This window comes from Poecilia formosa, unplaced genomic scaffold (genome assembly GCF_000485575.1).
Source record: "Poecilia formosa unplaced genomic scaffold, Poecilia_formosa-5.1.2 Scaffold68, whole genome shotgun sequence".
Lineage (NCBI taxonomy): Eukaryota > Metazoa > Chordata > Actinopteri > Cyprinodontiformes > Poeciliidae > Poecilia > Poecilia formosa.
In genome coordinates, this window is record NW_006800007.1 from 1107627 (window position 1) to 1126319 (window position 18693).

The 18693-nt window shown below is 35.3% G+C and overlaps 1 protein-coding gene and 1 long non-coding RNA gene across 7 annotated transcripts; both read right to left on the reverse strand.

Moving 5' to 3' along the window:
• Positions 1 to 905: 905 nt before the first annotated feature.
• Positions 906 to 18097, reverse strand: atl3 (atlastin 3). 2 transcript variants are annotated; one of them, XM_016672979.1, is made up of 14 exons: positions 17905 to 18033; positions 15178 to 15382; positions 13688 to 13822; positions 12986 to 13090; positions 12860 to 12910; positions 11610 to 11666; positions 11421 to 11513; positions 11207 to 11345; positions 9985 to 10112; positions 9852 to 9908; positions 8598 to 8669; positions 8321 to 8512; positions 7547 to 7636; positions 906 to 1003 (listed from the first exon to the last, which is right to left on the reverse strand). In XM_016672979.1, exons 2-14 carry the CDS (start codon positions 15379 to 15381, stop codon positions 929 to 931), a joined length of 1398 nt encoding a protein of 465 aa, XP_016528465.1. In that variant the 5' UTR covers position 15382; positions 17905 to 18033; the 3' UTR covers positions 906 to 928. The 2 variants fall into 2 exon arrangements, with proteins under 2 accessions (XP_016528465.1, XP_007555134.1); XM_007555072.2 differs by lacking the exon at positions 906 to 1003 and adding an exon at positions 4863 to 6615 and having other exon boundaries at positions 7397 to 7636; positions 17905 to 18097.
• Positions 1287 to 3293, reverse strand: LOC103140106 (uncharacterized). Of its 5 annotated transcripts, XR_001662505.1 has the most exons (4): positions 2964 to 3293; positions 2137 to 2190; positions 1910 to 1936; positions 1287 to 1781 (listed from the first exon to the last, which is right to left on the reverse strand). It is a non-coding gene; the product is annotated as an uncharacterized LOC103140106 (long non-coding RNA). The 5 variants fall into 5 exon arrangements; XR_001662504.1 differs by lacking the exon at positions 2137 to 2190 and having other exon boundaries at positions 1860 to 1936; positions 2964 to 3291; XR_001662502.1 differs by having other exon boundaries at positions 1287 to 1936; positions 2964 to 3291.
• Positions 18098 to 18693: the final 596 nt, after the last annotated feature.

Genomic DNA, 18693 nt, shown 5'->3' on the forward strand with positions numbered 1-18693 from the left:
TAATAATAATAATAATAATGCATTGTATTTGACAGCGCCTTTCAAAACACCCAAGGACACTTTGCAACATCATAAACACAAATGAAACAGTAAAGAAATTACTACAAGACGTGTTATTTCACGTGATATGTATGTCACGTGGTATGTCCCTTTTAAAAAAATTAATTAAAACTATTGTTCTTGAATGTTAAAATTATAGTAATAACTTAAAACAAGCAACAATAAAGAATTATTATGTATATGTATCTATTCTCACCCGATGTGTCTGAAACAAAAGGCTTAAAAAATAAATGAAATTAATATTTTAAAGACAAATGTACATTACATTAGGAACACATTTATCCATCCATTAATTATAATACACGCACGCTTATCCCTATTGTGGGTTCGTGAATGCTGCTGCGGTGGACCCTGGGCAGATCACCAGTCCATCCTATAGAAAACAGATACCAAATACTTTAAGAACGCTGGAGTTCAATTAATAGATTGTGATGTAGTGAAAAGTACCCTTAAAATAAATAAGTTTAAATCTAAAATATAACTAGTGCCATTCCAAAAACTATAATATGCTTGGTTGCAGATGAGCTCAACTATTATCATTGTTTACCATAATGCATTTTATTCATAAACTGCACTCAAATATCCAATTATTGCAAAACCCAAAGGGATTCATGTAAAACTTTAAATGTAGCTTCAACCTGGAAACACTCACACAGAGAGATAGTAGGTTTTAGAAAGTTTATTTGACAAGAGAATGATCCACTGTGGATGAATTATTTTGTTTCTGTATGAAAGCCTTTTTGAATAGTCACTGGATACATAAATTATGCTTATGTGTAAATTCTAACGCTTTCAATTCAGCAAATCAGCTCATCATGCACCTCCGTGCCAGCCTATAGGCGCCCGTCTCATCTCCTTAAATTACCCTTCATAAAGTCCAGCTTGATGTATACAACTGCTCCTCACCTGAGTTTCCATCACCTCCACCTGGTCTCCACCATCGCTCAGCATACCTTTAATCTTTGTATTATGGCATATTTGTCACTGAACATGTTTCTGTATTTGGTTGCTTTATTAAAACAAACAACTATTGATTCTGATTGCTAAAACATGAACAACTTAGCTGTATATAAGATTTGTAAAGAAAATTTGTATTTATTCCAGTCATTGTTCAAAAAGTATATGAAACATTTTATGTACACATAAAATACTTAGTTATTAACTTTGCTTGCATTTCAAATGTTTCAAACAAGGTTTTCCAAATGTTAAACAATGCTGTTACGATATATTTACAACTACTTTATTGGTTCTACTTTCTCTTTAATATATTAGAGCCACAATGTAACTTTTCCTGGAAACAACAGTTCTACAAAAAAAAACTAAATAATATAAATCAACTGAACTACAACAAAAGGAACACTCAAAAATGTACATAATGTTTAAAGAACACATTGTGAAAAACAAAAGGATGACTGAAGAAGTCCAAATGTCAGCAGAACAGATTTAAAAAGACATGTCGCCAAAAAAGAACAATGTGTGACAACTGAAATGTGTGAAAGACTGGAAAACAACAAATATTCTCCTTGCATTCAGTACTGACATCCAGGGCAGTGTCCAGGTATGCCATCAGAGTAGTAACGAGGGTACTCTCCTCGTCTTCCATTTCCAGTGAAGCCCACACAGTCTTTATATTGCCGGTTGCAGGAAGAACACGTAACAACAGCAAAAGGAATTCGGTTTTCTGCCTTGAATGACTGAAAATTTACCCCAATTGATCTCACCTGTAAATGAATGATCAATTTCATGTAGTTGAAATCTAATTTTACATGTTTTATGTGAAAAAAGTCAAAGGTCCTTACCATCCAGCCAAAGAATGGCTATGACGCATATGATTATGAATAAATCTTACCTGCAAAATTGGCGGTATCTTTTGTACCTGCATGGTGAAAAGCATAAAACAATAATTAACACTTTATATCTCTCAGTGTCTTACCCTTTCCATCTCTACTGTCATAAAAAAATGCTGTGCAAAAAATATTTTCTTGTTAAAAAAAATCATTTATGGTTTCAGTGTCAATTGCACATAAATAAATACAAATCAAAATTAATAGTTATGTGTACATTTTAAAAATTAACCTCAATTTGTGCTTTGGTTGCTTTTGCATAGGTGTGGTCTTCAGCACACAGAGTCTGTAAAAATATAGATATTTTCAAAGTGAAAGATGAGCCCAAGTCCAAATAACATCAAAACTGCTTCAACCTTTTTAACTGTCCTTTCCTCATTTTGTTTCAGATTTTAAAAAATTAAGCATAGCATATTAACTAATTAGATTTACTCATTTACTCTGTAACTTTTGATAAACATGTATATATGTTTTGATAGATATATGGACTATTTTGTCATATGTTATACTCTTATTTGAGTAGATTTTGTTGATATGCACCCTAATACGAGCAACTTCACAGAATGAAGAACATATTTTAACCCATAAAGAAACACAACACACAGATACATGTTGTTTGTAAGGTTTCTTCTAACCTTAATTTGTTGACTTATATTAAGATTTTTAATTTTTGTTTTTAAAATACCCAACAGTGCACATAATTTCATTTTTATTCATGTCTGCAGAAATAAATGAGTAATATTACATTGCACATTATGATCAGTAAAACCGTACTTAATAGACATTTCACCAAATACTCTTACTAGTGTTTTTTGCAGTTATTTACTACTAAAAATATATTGAAGTAGAGGGTACTACACCCACCTATGATGGCAGCTTTTAGTTTATAAAAAGTATTAAGACTTTCCAGAAATGTTGGTGTACAAAAACATATTTCAAAAAGGATTAACCTTTTTCTAGTGTTTTAATGAAAAAAAAAACACACTAGAAAACTGTTAAGAATGTAAATAAATAAATACATAAATAAATAAATTATAGTGCAAGTGTAGTTTTACATACCGTTATGTTGAACCGTAGCAGTTCTTGTTATATGGTTCACTACCTTGAACGACTCATCGGCACTGTATGAGCAAAGGGAACAGCAATATCCATCATTCATGCAATACGGAAGAATCTTCTCTCCGTTCCGAAGGTTGTTAAAGAAAATAAAAAATAAAGTTTGAGCATAAAATACACTTCTCAATTATACATTTTATCTACTTTTCTATTTTTATGTAATGGTGCCCTGCAGGGAAATAATTAGCTATGCTACATGCTAAATTTAACCTTAGCCTCTTTTAATTACGAATTTCAATAGTTTACGGCTGTTTATTATATGTTCAATATCATCTAGAAAAGCGTATTGATTTACTATGTGAAAAAAGTTTTAGGAAGATAAAAATACCTTTTGCTGACTTTGTGCCTTTTCCATTTTGGATCGTGTGCCGAACACGTGGAACAATGGAATAACCTCTCAAACGTCTTTCCTTTAAGGTGTTTATACTAGCAATTAGGAAAATAGCGCCCCCTTCACTTCCGGAGTGCAATAGTCCCATTTCCAAATAAGGTATGGGACTGACAGTGGTCCGTCCCCGCCCCTTTCTGTTTGCTGCAGCGAGGACCTTCTCAAATTTGCTGCACGAGATTTTTGTGGAGCATCGAATGGCGGAGGGAGAGTCAGAGTCAGCGCTAGGAAGAGAGAGGTGGACAGCTAGCAGCAGCAGGAGCAGCAGGAGGGGGAGGAGGAAGCCGGATGAGGAGAAACATGGATGACAGATATTTGTAGAGCGGATACAAACACTTGAACATCCTGGGGACCTGGGCAGAATAAATTCTTGGGAGGCTATCTGCGTGGAAACATATAAAAAATACGACAAAACCCCTTTAGCTAACGAAGCTTGAATATAGTGAAATCGGTGGGCCAAGAGTAAACTGTTAACATCAGATAACAAAATAGTCGACTGAAGCCAACACAAGGTTGAGCCGTATAAACCAGGGGTGTTCAAAGGACGGCCCGGGGGCCATTTGTGGTGCGTGGACTGATTTTCTGCGGCCCCTAACAGACAGTTGGTTACTGTAGTAGACGGAGGCTTTTTATTTATGCCAACAAATTCAAATCTTACAATAGAACATGTCAGGAACAACACAAAAGTATTTGTCCATTAATAATGTGTTTGCTTTTTTATTTAATTTAAATAGCATCTATCAAATGACTTTCTCAAAAGCAAATTTTGCTTAATTAAAACTTGCTTTTAATTAATTTATTACACTTGGCAAAGAGTAGCAGGTGTTTCAGGAGAAAGAGTTGCCTAAAGCCTGTTTTTATTGAGAATAGACTATTTTTTCCAGAATAAATTACCAACTGAATGACTTTGTCTTAGGCAAACAAAACAATGTTTAAGTCTCACATCTCTTTCTTGATTTTGGTCCATATGACAAAAGGTTTATTAGACTTATCCTATCATCTGAGCTTTTTATTTTTATTTTAAAGTTAGAGTAAGTTAACTCCTGGAATTGAAGGGAATAGTGAAATTCTCCCACTCATTATCTTTGAATTTAGCAAACAAATACATTTTGTAATTCCAACTTTAAACAGAAAGCATGTAGTCAGAAAGAGAAAAAATATATAAAAGTTTGGTTTCAATTATACAATTAATTTGCTCTACTGGTTTATTAGAAGACTTTTGACTTGTCACAATACATTTTAATTAATGATATTTAAAAACCCCCAAAGATGTTAATTTTACTATTTTCTCCACTGTTTGTTCAATGAGAGTATCAGTACAAGTACATAAATCTCAAAATATGATTAAATGCTGTTACTTTGTGCAGTTTACTGATACAAATCACACATTTGTATTTGACTTCTGTCCAAACGAAGCGTAAATAAGGTCAGATATGAGCTAACAAAACAGCAGGAACCGTGTGAACCTCTGTTTATTCTTTATAAAACGGCATTATGTCAAAGTCATGGTCATCAGATCAATGCAAGAGATTGTTACATTTGCTGTTACTACAATATTGCATGCATTTGTTTCCCACATTTGGAATGAGATGTGTGCAACAAGCACCAAAGAGGCAAAGTGCAAAAATAACTGCTTGTAAGACGTCCACAAGCTCCCTCTAGTGGACAAAAAGAGAAACACAAAGAACCGCACAATGGTGAAAAATCATCTCAATAGTGACTTTTGGCCCTGAACACTTCAGACTTGCATATATAATTTCATGCATTCACTAAGAATAAAGCCCTAGTTTTAATCTTTGTGTGCACACAATATGATCAGGTGTGAAAGTGCACATTATGGCTGCCATTACACAAAACACTGGATATTTTTAAAATACCTAATGCTTTCTGTTTCATTTCTCTAGTCATATCATACTTAAAAAAAAAAAAAGATTTAATCTACCCAGGAATGGAGGACATTGTTGCAAATAATAGCAGCCCTTTAATCTGCCACCAAATTCCTTCTGATTTGCTGCAAAAACAACCAGGTAAATCCAGTTTGAGAACTAAAAGTCAAAACTGATCAGTCAAGCAGCAGATGCAGAACAATGAAGCCTCTGCTCCACATGTAGGACATTTCAAACAGACAGTTCAAGCTGTAATTAAATCGGTTCTTATGAGGAAGAAACCTTCAGGAAAAAGCTTAAATACCAACAGAGACATGCTAGTGTGGTTCCTCAGTATTCCCTGAAAGCTCAGATTATAATGTGTGCACATAAATATTACTGACGACGTTTGATGCAAAGATGATACGATTTCCAACAATCAGAATTTTTATTTTGTGTTTTTGTATTTAAAGGCGGTGGTTGCTTTGTGTTCAGGTAATTAATTATACCAACATGTAGAAGAGATAACAGTATAATTTAATTATGACGTTTAAAGCTAACTCTTTGGCTGACTGATCGCTTGCTTTCGTATGCTGGTGATTTGACCTCATTATTCCAGAACTTTCTTTTTCAGCTAAAACTGAAAAAGCTGCGTCTGGTTTATTCTGTAATGCCCTGCATGTTTCCATCAAGGGTATAACAGACAAAATAAATAAAAATAGAAGTTAGTGTCAATGACACAAAGCTCCCGAGAAAGTGTGTTTCTTTTTCTGCTTGTTTATATTTCCAAGGAATGCTAGCTTGTAACATCTGTAAAGCAAATCTACAAGGAGAACTGAATATTTTTAGGCTATGAGAAAATAAAAAAGAAGCTACAAAAGCAGGCGTAAATGTAAAGGCTTTAAAGCTGCATTTTGAAGCATCTTGAAGACGGACTACAAAGTGGACCCACGTCTCAGCCCGGTAAGGCTTAAAAAACTGAACCATGAGGTGTGAAGGTAAACATTGACTTTTCTGTTAAGACAAACTGTAAACTTGTAGAGAGGGTTTTGTTTTGGGATGTTCCTGGACTGCAACAGGCCGTTTCTGATGCTGGTGAGTCAGGATGGGGCAGTCGTCACCCAGGGCCAGTGAGGATGATGATGATGATGATGATGATGATGATGATGATGATGATGATGAGGATGATGATGATGATGATGATGATGATAAGGCTTTAGTGCTAGAAGTGTGCTTGGGTTCGTCTGTCTGGACTAGAGACCGCCGGACGTTCAGGCCTCTAGCTGGATTTCTTCTGGATGCTCACTGGTGCTCCTCTCGATTTGTTCAACATCTCCGTAGCCTTAAAAGAATTACACAAAGAAGATGATTTATTAGATTTGATGAAATGTTACCTTCTGTCTATTTATCTATAAAGGTGAAGAGACAATGAAACAAAGATGGAGATTATGGCTCCAACTAACAATCCTATCAATTATTCTGATGAAAAATTGGCACATTCTGCAGATTTTTCATTTAACCACTTAAACTTATTTTGTACAATAGAATACATGAAAAACTACAAATAAACAGATAAGAAAGTCAAATTATTGCCTAAAAGTCAACAACACGCCATTATTTTAGTGCGTATGCTTGATCAAAGGATGCATTTGCAGCTAAAAATACTTCCAACATCAACTTGACTTAAAAAAATTCAATAATCAGTTTATTCACTAGATTTAACAAATGTTATCATTAATATAGAAATGTTCTCTATAACACTGACTCTACATGAGTGCAAAGAGAGCAGGAAAAGAAGAACAATCATGTAGAAATCTGCCTCTTTCTCAACAGTCACTAAATAAATTTGTCCAGGCCGCAAACATTAAGTCATCTCCTCATTATTAATTCAAATGTGTATAAAACTTAATCATTTTTTATCTTGAATTGGTTTAAAGTTGAGCATTTTTCCAAGTCCTCATATATAAATAAAATAATAAATGTGTCATGTCAGTAATATTAACTTTTTGCTTTTTATTTACCGACCCGCCCCAACGCACACATTTCATATCCTATCCCTTTGTTTTCTATTTGTAAACAAACATGTTTTCAAATCAATCAATCAATAATAACAAAATAAAAACCTGTTCTAGGACAACGCCGGCAGCCTGGTCGATGGCTCCGCCCACAGGGCGGTACTGGCCAGAGTAGCGGATGAAGGCCCAAACCAACATGGCGACCATCAGCAGCCCCAGGCCGCAGTCGCACACCAGGGCAAAGGTCGCCAGGCCGACGAAGAGCAGCACGCCCGACATGATGTAGAGGAGGCACATCAGCACGAAGAGAACCGCCGGAGTCCGGAAGGCGCTGAACAGGTTCTTAGCCTTTATAACAAAGAAACATTTAATCATCACATTATGAAACAAAACCAAATAAAAATCAAAGCTCTTCATGGTTTCTGGAAATATTTTGACAATATTTTGACTTTCAAAAGCAGAAAGCGGATTGTAGCGCAGGGCATTCTGGGTAAATACAACAAAACAAATGCAGGTTTAGCGCTGGCAGGAGAAATGGCTCGTGGTTTTTAACAGAGACAAAAGAGAAATCCAGCAGTCACTAAAATCTGACGCTACTCCACTTTGTTTACATTTAGTAAAGAAGAAAGTTGCGCTCAGTTTCTTCTGAGGTTTTTATGTTGTTTCCTTCAGTGGTTCTTGGTGCAGCTCCCCCACAGGCGAGGAGGGGAACCGGCTGTTCAATTTGTTTGGATAGTTTGACAAAGCGCAGTGTGAAAGCGAACAGCAGCAGCTGAAATTGCAACAAATGTAGCAATTTTGGTCTCAAATTGAACTAAATCCGGTGTGAAAACACCTTTAGGTAAACTAATATTTAAAAAACATGTTCAGGTTGAAAAGCAAGGAAAGTCTAAAGAAAAAAAACATTAAAAGTCACTTTAAAGGGAATGCAGGTTCCTTTGGAAACAAAATATAAAACTAGATAAGGACTTCAGAAATAAAACTTTCCATTTAGCGGATTCAGATTCATGCAGAATAAAGAACGAGTCTCACCTCGTTCTGCTTGCTAAGCGACTGCCACATCTCGTCCAGCTCCTTCTGCAACTGAGCCTGGTAGCGATCGCAAAACTCCTGTCCTCCCATCTTCTTTGTGTTTGCAAACATGTGGATGGCTTCTCCGTGGAAGAAGTTATGCTTCTCCTCCAGTGCCTCTGGAGCCACATACGGCAGATCTCCTCCACAGATCTAAGGCGGGATAAAAACACAAACACACTGAAGAACCAGAACCGTAGAGATGCTTGATGTGGCTCATGCATGGCAGAAAACTCACCCTCTCCATGTTCTTCTGGTACTGATCTTTAGCTGCTGCTACGGCTGCCAGGTTGTTGGCTTCTGCTGTGGCCTAGTAAAATCATAAACAGATGTGTTGCTCATGGTGAAGAACAAAAACAAAACAATTCAAACTGAGAGGCCTGTTCAGCTCCGTAACACACAGTTTGTACACTTTTCCTACAGCAAAATTCAAGCATTTTAAGGTAAGAAGTCAAACTTTTTCAGCACCAGATACCATTTTATATAATTTATCACCATTATTAATAGTCTGGTGATAGTATTCTACATTCAGGGATATGGAAAAATAAAACAATAATTAAATTTTATGTGTTGAAATGTCTCTCTTACACACATCCTGAACTTCTGACTGGTTTAAGAAATAATATTTTCCAAATTTCGGCTTTTAATCAAACATTAAATTGCACCTTATTACCAAACTGTAGTCTTAAAATCCATCATTTTCAAGGCTTTTATACAGAAATTAATCACATGAATAGTAAATATTCAACACATTGAAACAATCGAAACAAATTGTGTTGAAGTAAATGACGTTGCTGCTCAAATTAAATGTTTAAACACAATACACAAAGAAAGTCTAAAAAATGTCCTCAAGACGTTTTCTGGCATTTAGCAAATATAAATATTTTCTGTCATTCTAACAGATCTAAAATAAGAAACATTTAGTTTGATTTAACTTCAGACAGTGAGAAAAAAAGTCTTTATTTTAATTAAATATCTGGTTTCAACTATAATTAATGTTTTGCAAAATTAGACTTTTAATCAAATATCAGATTAGACAAAATGTGCAGCTTGAATATCAAGAAATCAATCACATACAAAACAATCAATAAGTGATTGGGCCACTAGGAATAATAAATGTTAAACACACTGAAACAATCCAAACAAATCTTAAGGTAAATGATATTTAAAAGCTAAAACACAATAAAAGTCACAAAAAAGGATCTCTAAAATATGTTCTCAAAAAGTTTTCTGGCACGTAGCAAGTAGAAATATTTTTTGTAATTCTAACAAACCTAAAATAATAAACGTTTAGTTTGATTTAACTTCAGACAGTGAGAAAAATAATCAGGTGTATGAAAATATCTGGTTTCAAGTGTAAATAACACTTTGCAAATTTAGGTTTTTAATCAAACATTAGATTTATTACCAAACTGTGCAGTTTGGTAACTGAAATTCAGGCATTTTCAAGGATCTCCAGCAGAAAACAAACCCTGCCAACATCCCGACGTACCATGAGCATCGTCTTTGGTTGAGGCAAATCTTCTCCTTGGTAGATTTTAATGTAAGCCTGGAAACCAAAGCAGGACGGAGTAAGAAAAACGGAGCGGGCCTCAGCAGAGCTGCAGAGAACCGGGGGATTTCACCTTGAAGAACTCCAGCAGGCCTCTGCAGGTCACTTTGTTCCCGTTCATTTCCTTCTCAGCCAGGTTGTCTGGATGCAGCAGTCTGGGGATCAGAGCCTGCAGCTCCGTTTTGAATTCAGCAGCAACATCTGGAAACAAGTTAAACGTTTATTATGTGGTTAATGTGTGCAAAAAAATACTTACAGCATGAAAGACAATGTAAAAACTTAGCATTTACCCAAGTAATCTTACATTTATTACATGTATAATGCATATATAAACTAATCAATATAGTATCTATTTAGTTTTTATTGCAGTGGATGAAGAATTATTTATTTAAATTTCACCAAACTACATCAGTAACAAAAATGCAAACAATCAATATTTTATATTATATCCAGTAGTAAAAATATGTTTATTTAATAATTTGAATAGTTTTGTGTCTTTAGTTGACAATGTCTGATTGAGATAAAATGTTCCTACTGAGTTGTACATTTTCCATAGTAATGTTTATATTTGCATTTTTTTAAAGCTATTTGTGAAACACTTTTCTTTTCTGAACATATATATAAATATACATGCAGATTATTTAGATTTTTTTTTATCTGGAACTGAAGTGGTTTTGTTAAAAGAGTTTGAATAATTATCATTGCTTTCATCGTTTTGGATATTGTTCAATATTTAAATTATTCCAGTTTGGCTCCATTTTCTGACACACAAACGTTTTTTTCTACTTGTTCTGAATTTGCATATTTAAACTGTGATTTCTCCCTTAAATGATACATTTTGCTCCTTAATCTTAAACAATTTTTGAATGTTTTTCAAACATAAGTCTTTTTAGCTTTCTAAATAATTAAGAGTTGTCTGTAGTTTCACTATATCAATAAATTTGTTCCCGATAAACAGTGTTTTCTAAAATCATAATTTATGGATTATTCTTATTAGACTGTCAAAGTAATAAACTTTGCTGGACAATAAAGTGTCCCGGAAATTATTGCAATAAACAATAATTAATTTAGAGACTATTTTCAGCTAATATAATAATTATAAAGGCTTATAAAACACATTACATTTCTCCACAACAACTTAAATAGATACGATTCATAAACATTGGAGCCGACTCGTCTTTGTTTCATAAGGCAAAATTTTTAGAGAGTTTACTTTCAGCTTTTATCAAAACTCAGCAGCAGAACCAGCAACGTTTGGATTTTCTCTATTAAAATCAAAACTAAGCCAGTCTCACCTCTCAGCTGCCCCCGGAAAGCGGGGTGGGTGGCAACTTTGAGGCCAGGGTGAGGCAACAAGAAGCAGGAGATCTTGGTGAAACATGAATGAATGTGTTCCCTCACATTCTGCAGCTCCTCATGTTGAGCCTCCTTAACCTGAACATACACACACAGCATTACAGAAATGTTGCAGCGCTTTTAAAATCATTTTAGAAACATTTAAACTGGTACCTGTAGCCGTTTTTCCAGAAACTGGTTGCCACCTTTGAAGCCGTAGTTGTATTCATAAGGGAAACTCCAGTCTCTGACCAGAAACATCAACGACTGCAGGATGAAAAGAACAGTGATATATGTATATTTAACAATAATAATTACCACACTAGCATGAGTTACTGTGTTGGATACTATGATTTATGATACCTGAAACGGCTTCTGAAAGATCTCATCCATGGCCAGACGGCCATACTCTGTGAACAGCTGAGAGGAGAAAACACCAAAATGATGCAAAATGTCACCATTAACTTCAGTAATATGCTCCGATACAGCCAACAAACTCCAATATAAAAATCTGTTTTTTATATAAAAAAACAACAACAAAAAAACGGTATTATGTGGTGTTCTAATTCTCTGAGAAAATTTTGGGTTTCCTTTGGCTAAAAGCCCCAATCTTCCTAAACACTGACATGGATCAATGTTAACTGAGTCAACTGGGTGTAAGGGGCTTCCTTTTTTTAATTGAATCATTGAAATAAATTAACTTTATTGATGATATTCTAAATTACTGGTGAGAAAAGCCGACTGAACTTTGGTTCCAGCAGCTGAAACCAAACTGAACTCTCTGGTTTTTGGAGCCTCTGTCACTTTAAATCCAAATAAGCTGCAGCTGGCCACGCCCCCCAATTTGACGCTTAAACTCACACCTGGAAATGGCTGCAAACAGTTGTGCAATTATACAACTGTACATTTTTGAAAAGCAGAAGTGGCGCTTCCTGCGCAACAAAAATGCACCAAGTGGTTTATGGATGGTAAGTCAACAACAAAGCACTTGTCTTTTCCAGCAGCCATTGTACAGAGCATACAGAGGTAAAACCAGCAGATAAAATATGCTGGAACACTCCATGGGTTGCTAGGTAACGGGTTGAGCTCGGCTGGAGTTGCTAGGTAACGGTGGAGTCCCCATGGATGTGACTTAATCGAGAGGATTTTGAAATTACATCAAAAAACACGTCAACTTATCACCAAAAACTAAACGGATTTGTTTTTTAAATGTTTAGGCTGTTTGTAAATCCAGTTTAGAGCCAAATGGAAGCACAAAAATGTGCAAAATGTGAATTTTGCATGATAGTTCTCCTTTCATTACAAAGTTACATAGGCGTCCAGATAAATTTAAACTGCGAAGGCCAAACTCCACTTTCCCTTATGTTTTAGGGAGGGCAGGCTGGACTGTACGGTTGGCATCTTATTTCATTAAATGTGATACATCGATGTCTTTAAAATCACAACACAGCTGTATTTCATTACAGCAGCCAAACAATTAGGTCCAGGTGGGAATAAAAATAGTAAAATTAGGTTGTAACTATAAGACAAACTGTTCTTTCTGAAAATATTCTATGAAACTGACTCATCTCTTAAGTTAAAAAAACAAAACAACAACACAAACCCAGACTGACCTGTAGCTGCTGCAGGTCGTCCTCCTGGATGTTCTGTGAGAGATTGTAGATCTACCAAACCAGAAGTCATGTCAGAAAACTCAACAATGACAAACTAATCAGCATTGATCAGAGTGAGATGTTTACCTGGACTGAGCTGGTCATGGTGCTGAGGGCAAATATGGTGGCACAGTCCTTCACTGTGGACTGGTCATCAAACGCTCCCTGAGTGTCCATCAACACCACAGCCACCTACAGGAGAGACACGGAACAGCAGCAGACATTTACTTCCTATAATAACTGACTTTTTGTTTTGTTTTTTTACTTTTAGAGTAAAGAAATAAACTGTATTTATTTAATAATATTTATTTACTGTGAGAAAGTGGTGACAAGAAGCCATGTGGGGTTGTTTTGAGGCTGCTGATTGGATTGCTCTTTGCCAGCCACATGGAGAATGATTGTGTGTGACCGACTATAAAAACGTCTGCCTGGACAAAACTGTCCTCATTTGAAGAATCTTGAATTAATACGAGTCACAGCAAAAACACTTCTCTTTGGGAAGTATTTTTGAATTGAATTTGAATTTAATGTCAATTTAGATTAATAAAAAAATGTTTCATTACTGCAAAAAATAAACTCAAAGATGTAAAAAGCTGACTTTGAAGTAAAATAATAAATTGCTAGGTCTTTAGTTTGAAGAACTAGTAACAAAGAATAAAACTTTTTCAATTTTTCTCCCTATTTGCTCATTCTAATATGTGCTATAATCTAAAAATCAAACTTTAAGTGACACCTGCTATTTGTTACAGATATGAGAAGTAAATTAATATCTCTAGATGACGTCAGTACCTCCGTCCCGTCGCTCTTCTGAACTGTAAAAACTTTGCTCCACAGCTGGATGCCCGTCGTCTCCGGTTCCGACCCGCCTCTCCAAGAAAACCCAGTCAGCTCCTCGTCATCCCGACCCAGCCAGTTATTGTCGCTCTGCAGATACACAAGTTAAACCGTAAATACCAAACACACAACAGACATTCAGATAAAACTTTAGAGCAGAAACAGCTTCCCTCAGGGTTTGTGTTTTGGGTTTTTCTTCCACCATTTTGCCAGCAGCTCCAACTATCATTACAGCCTGCGCTATAAATAGACATCTCCAGTGTTTTATAACAAACAAAGTGGAGAGCAGAGCTCTCAGGTTCTGATTAGCTCCGCACTTAGCAGCTTGTTTTACTGTCCACTGGAAGCTACAGTTTAAAATTTAAAATGGTGCAACAGGAAACATTTTAATGGAAGAGGGAGAAAAAAATGTAAGAAAATCAATAGCACTTATAAATCGCAGTCTCAAAGAGCGATGCTTGCTGGACACATCCGAACAAACAGGGAACTAATACATGCTGATTACACTTCCTAAACCTGGCAAATCTAAATTATTATTCATAAGCAAATGGGTTTGGTCACAAACTGGGCGTTTCGCGTCACATGCATGTTTTCATGATGTGCTAATGCATCAATGCCTCCCAGATTCTGGAGAAACCAGATGGAGATAAAACTGAAAAATCATTCATGACGTGACCTGCCAGCAACCAGTCCCTAAAGTTATTATGACAAACAATAAAATTATTGTTACAGGCCAATTTTCAGGTAATATAATGGTGACAGAGTAATAATGGAAGTCAAACTTTAATTTCTGACAAACATTTAATTCTGGAAGTAGAAGAAATTTTAAATATCGAAAATAAACAAAACAGACAAAACAACAACAAAAATGAAGAGAGGTCAGTCATGTGGATGTTAGGTTTTATCACAATATTTATCATGATATAAGAATTATTTATTACTTTCTTAGGTAACTGTGTGGCTGCGGCTGTGTCACAACTATTACTGCCCCACAAAAACAAATGCTGCTCTTGAAAAACATTCCCACTTACTTCTTCAGGACAGCAATCAAATAAAGGCGTGTTTAATTATATTTTGAGATTTAATTATGTTTACTGAAACACTCATTGAACAAACAGTGGAGAAAATAGTAAAACTAACAGTGTTTTTAAAACGTTAATTAAAATTTATCGTGACAACAGTAAGTCATAATTCCTCTGATAATTTAATAAAAAACGATACGTTAAATGTCTCTGTAAACTAAATTGCCCTTCAAAAAAAAAACAGGCAAGTTGAGACCAAAGCACCAGATTCAAGACTTTTTGCCATCCAGTTGTTAGTAGAAAGAGTGAAAAGAAAAACAACTAATCATAAAAAATTGACATTCTCGAGCTCGTTTTAATTTATCATGAGAGATTAATTGATTTACTGCGACAGGCGTCGTCATGGCAACACCTCAGACTCACCTTTCTGTGCATGTAGCGGAGCATGAAGTCCAGTAAGAAGCTTTTCCCCTTCCTGAAGGCGCCGGCCACCGACAGAACCACCACATGTTTGTCTCGGACCGCCGGGTCCAGCAGAATCTGAGCTAAAGCCTCGGTGTTCAACGTGAAAGAGTGATCGTCCTTATTCACGTCCACAATCTGAACCGGGTGTGCATCACTCCCCATTCTGCAAACAAACAAACAAAAACGTAAAACATTATTTACCTTCAAATAAAAGCTTTACGACGCTTTACATGAAAACATTAAATAAAACTTTACTAACATTTGGTATCAACTTTCTTCAAATGTTTAAAATATTTTCTTTAAGGTTTAATTTAATAAAATTGTTGCTAATAAACATTATGGCTGGGCGGCTTGTTGACTAATAAAGTTTTTGAAGATGTAATTTTTGGAAAATCTAGATTTTTCTTTACCAATGCACTCCTTTGGTTTTCATAGTTCAGATTGGGGCTACAGCTAACAATTATTTTCGTTACTGATTAGTCTATTGATTATTTGACAACCTGTTAGAAAATGGGCACATTCTACAAACTTTTCATTTAACCACTTAAAGCTTTTTTATAAAGTTTAGAAATACAATAAAAGATGCATTTTACAGCCTAAAATTCAACACCACCGCGTTTCTTTAGTAAATCTGAGCCAGGTGAAGCTAAAATTATGCAACTTGTTGAGTTTTGGGTAAAAACATATTTACAGACAAAAGTGTTTTTATCTTAAATGCAAAATTATATATTTTTGTACAGTTTCGATGTGATTACTGCTCTGAATGTGATGTGTTTGTTTCACCAAATTGCCTTTTTTGGATCTGTAGACTTTAGTTAGCAATTAATGGATTAATAAATTAATCAATGGTTATTTCGATAATCGATTAATAGTGATTAATCATGATTAATCCGATTAATCGTTTCAGCCCTAATTCGGAGTGCTGTGAGCACACTCAGAGCCACCATCTTGCTTGACAAGCATATTTAAAATAAATATTTATTTTGAATGCAGGTCAACACTATTAACCAATTTTAAGGTCAGGCTAATATTTTTTACTTTTTTAAATTATGAGAATAAAGTCATAATATTTCAAGAATACCTTCGTACAATAAAAGTTTAAATAATACAAGCATATAGTTTAATATTAACAGAAAAAAGTTGCAATATTAGGAGAATGAAGTAGTAATTTCATGGGAACTCCTGCACAAACAATAAAAAAAAGATCAGTAGCAGGACTTTGAAATGATTGAGCAAATGACTGAGTCTATTTTAAAGAAAAAAACTACACAAAATGAAGTGGCCACATCAGATCCTGATAACTCTATACAAGTTTTTTATATCATTAAAACTATTTTTTCTTGTAATTTTTTTGCTTCTGTATTCTGCTAAAATTCAACTATGCTCTCATAACTGAATAATTACAAAGCACTTTGCAGCCAGGCCTTAATACACCAGCATACAACTCACAGAAGATTTGACAAAAGCCACTTTTTGAAAGTATGTTCTGTCATTTGTAATTTATTTTTCAGAAAATAAATAAAGAAAACAATAGATTATAATTTAACAAAATAAAAGTGTATGTATGTAAAAATGGTCTATAAATGCACCACAATACTGTACAAAAATTTTAAATAATTTATTTGTCCCATTTACTTAGCTTTTGTAGTTTTGCAAAGCTCCACAAACTTTCTGAAGTTTTTATTAGAACTCATTGTGAGAAAATGTACAGTATGGATGTAAATGTAATGCTTTTAACATGGTTACAACATTATCCTCTACAGTGCATCAAATCATATGTTTATTTCATTAAAATTGAATCAAAATTTGATGAATCAATGAAAAATTTGCCTGAATTTGATGTCTGGACAAATAATCGGCAATCAAGCATTTCATTTTTAATTTTAAGCATTTATTTCAGAAATGAACTTTGATGATAGTTGAATGATGAGCAATTTTGAATCAAACTGAATCTTTTTCAATCAGCACATGTGGCAGATGAGATCATTTATCTTAAATGAAACCCAACAAAGTGCATTTTTTGTCCAGATCCAAACATGTTTCAACATTTTCTGCTAATAGCTCTCCGTTAATCACCCTGCAGGCATTAAAATACTATTCCAGCAAGTCAACCAATACAAAGTTTAGCTCTGTGTGGATGTGGCTGCAGGCTGTTCATATTGGTGTCATGCTGCTCTGCCTGCAGCTTATGGATTTAGCATGCCCTCCAATAATCTGGTCATGTTTCTTTCCAATCAAAAGAGCGCATTGTTAAGAGACTTCATGGGAAAGCCGTCCTCCATGGCGTCCATTAAGACAAGAAGGTGAGACGATGTGTCATAAAACTAAAGAGGTCACTCCCTACTTTCAAGTACCTTTAAGGTGTGGCGTTGATGAGCAGCATGCCAGTCATTTCCTTGCAATGAATGTCCAGAGCAGACTGGATGCAAGAAATTAGCACAATCAGAGTTTATTACCGCTTTTACGCAACATCGCCAGCTAGCAGAGTGAGTTTGGCGCAGTAAAGTTAAAAGTCCACTTTTAACGCGAACATCTTCGAGTCTGCATAACTAAGCTAACACAGCGGTTAAAACAGCGACAGTTCGGACAAAAACAAAGAACTAGCTGTTAAATGAGCGCAGAGTTAGAAAAGAAATCCACGAACAATCTTGCGTTCAAAGGAACATAAGTGAAAAAGTAACATACGTGTTTGTTTTAGCTGAAGTTTCACGGTGCCGTGTTGTCTGCGGAGTCTTCCAGAAGCGTCTCCAGACACTCAGGAGAGCCGAGAAAGGAACAACTTTTCACTCTGAAACGAAAACAGTCATGAGAACTTTTTTCCAAGACTAGACTGCCCACTTCCGGCTTCAGTCCGCGAAACGTCACACGGGGAATGTAGTTTTTTGTGTGACGTCCTTCTCTCGGTCGAGCTCTGGTGAAAACTACAAGCCCCTTCGAGTGAAATTCACCGGCAGGAAATGGGAAATGTAGTTTTTATTCAGTCAGGGTGATGTTTACGCAACGACGGAGCAGGTAATGTAAAGTAGGAGCGGATACTTTGCGTTTATCCAAATCACATCCGAAATGTTTCCACAACGGTGACAGATACGGTATCCTAGCAACCGGGATTCGTTTGAAGAGAAAACAGTCTTGCACAGTTGTGACGTAGCTGTAGCGCCCTCTGCTGTTGTTAAATTAACCAACATAAGAGTGACGTCATTCATCACGACACATCATAAATCTTCAGACTTTTTCCCCCTCGCTTGTTTTAATTAATCCAATTTTTTTTTTCATTAATATATTTTTAAACTGCATTGTTAACATTAGACTATGAATAAAGTCTCTGCTCATTGTTTAAAAAACGCAAAAAACAAAATTTTTACTATCGAATAAATGTACATTTATATTTAGAGTAACTTAAAAATATCTGTGACAAGCAAAAAACTAAAAACTGACATTTTAAAGGAATATATATATTGGAGAACACATAGCTAA

What these genes read in the sequence shown, in the direction of transcription:
- atl3 (XM_007555072.2), bottom strand. Translation starts at nt 15,381, where the DNA reads ATGGGGAGTGATGCACACCCGGTTCAGATTGTGGACGTGAATAAGGAC. An exon ending in ACGACCTGCAGCAGCTACAG is followed by an intron (nt 11,667 to 12,859) that starts GTCAGTCTGGGT and finishes TTCTCCTCTCAG; the next exon opens with CTGTTCACAGAGTATGGCCG. An exon ending in CGCTTAGCAAGCAGAACGAG is followed by an intron (nt 7,637 to 8,320) that starts GTGAGACTCGTT and finishes TTTGTTATAAAG; the next exon opens with GCTAAGAACCTGTTCAGCGC.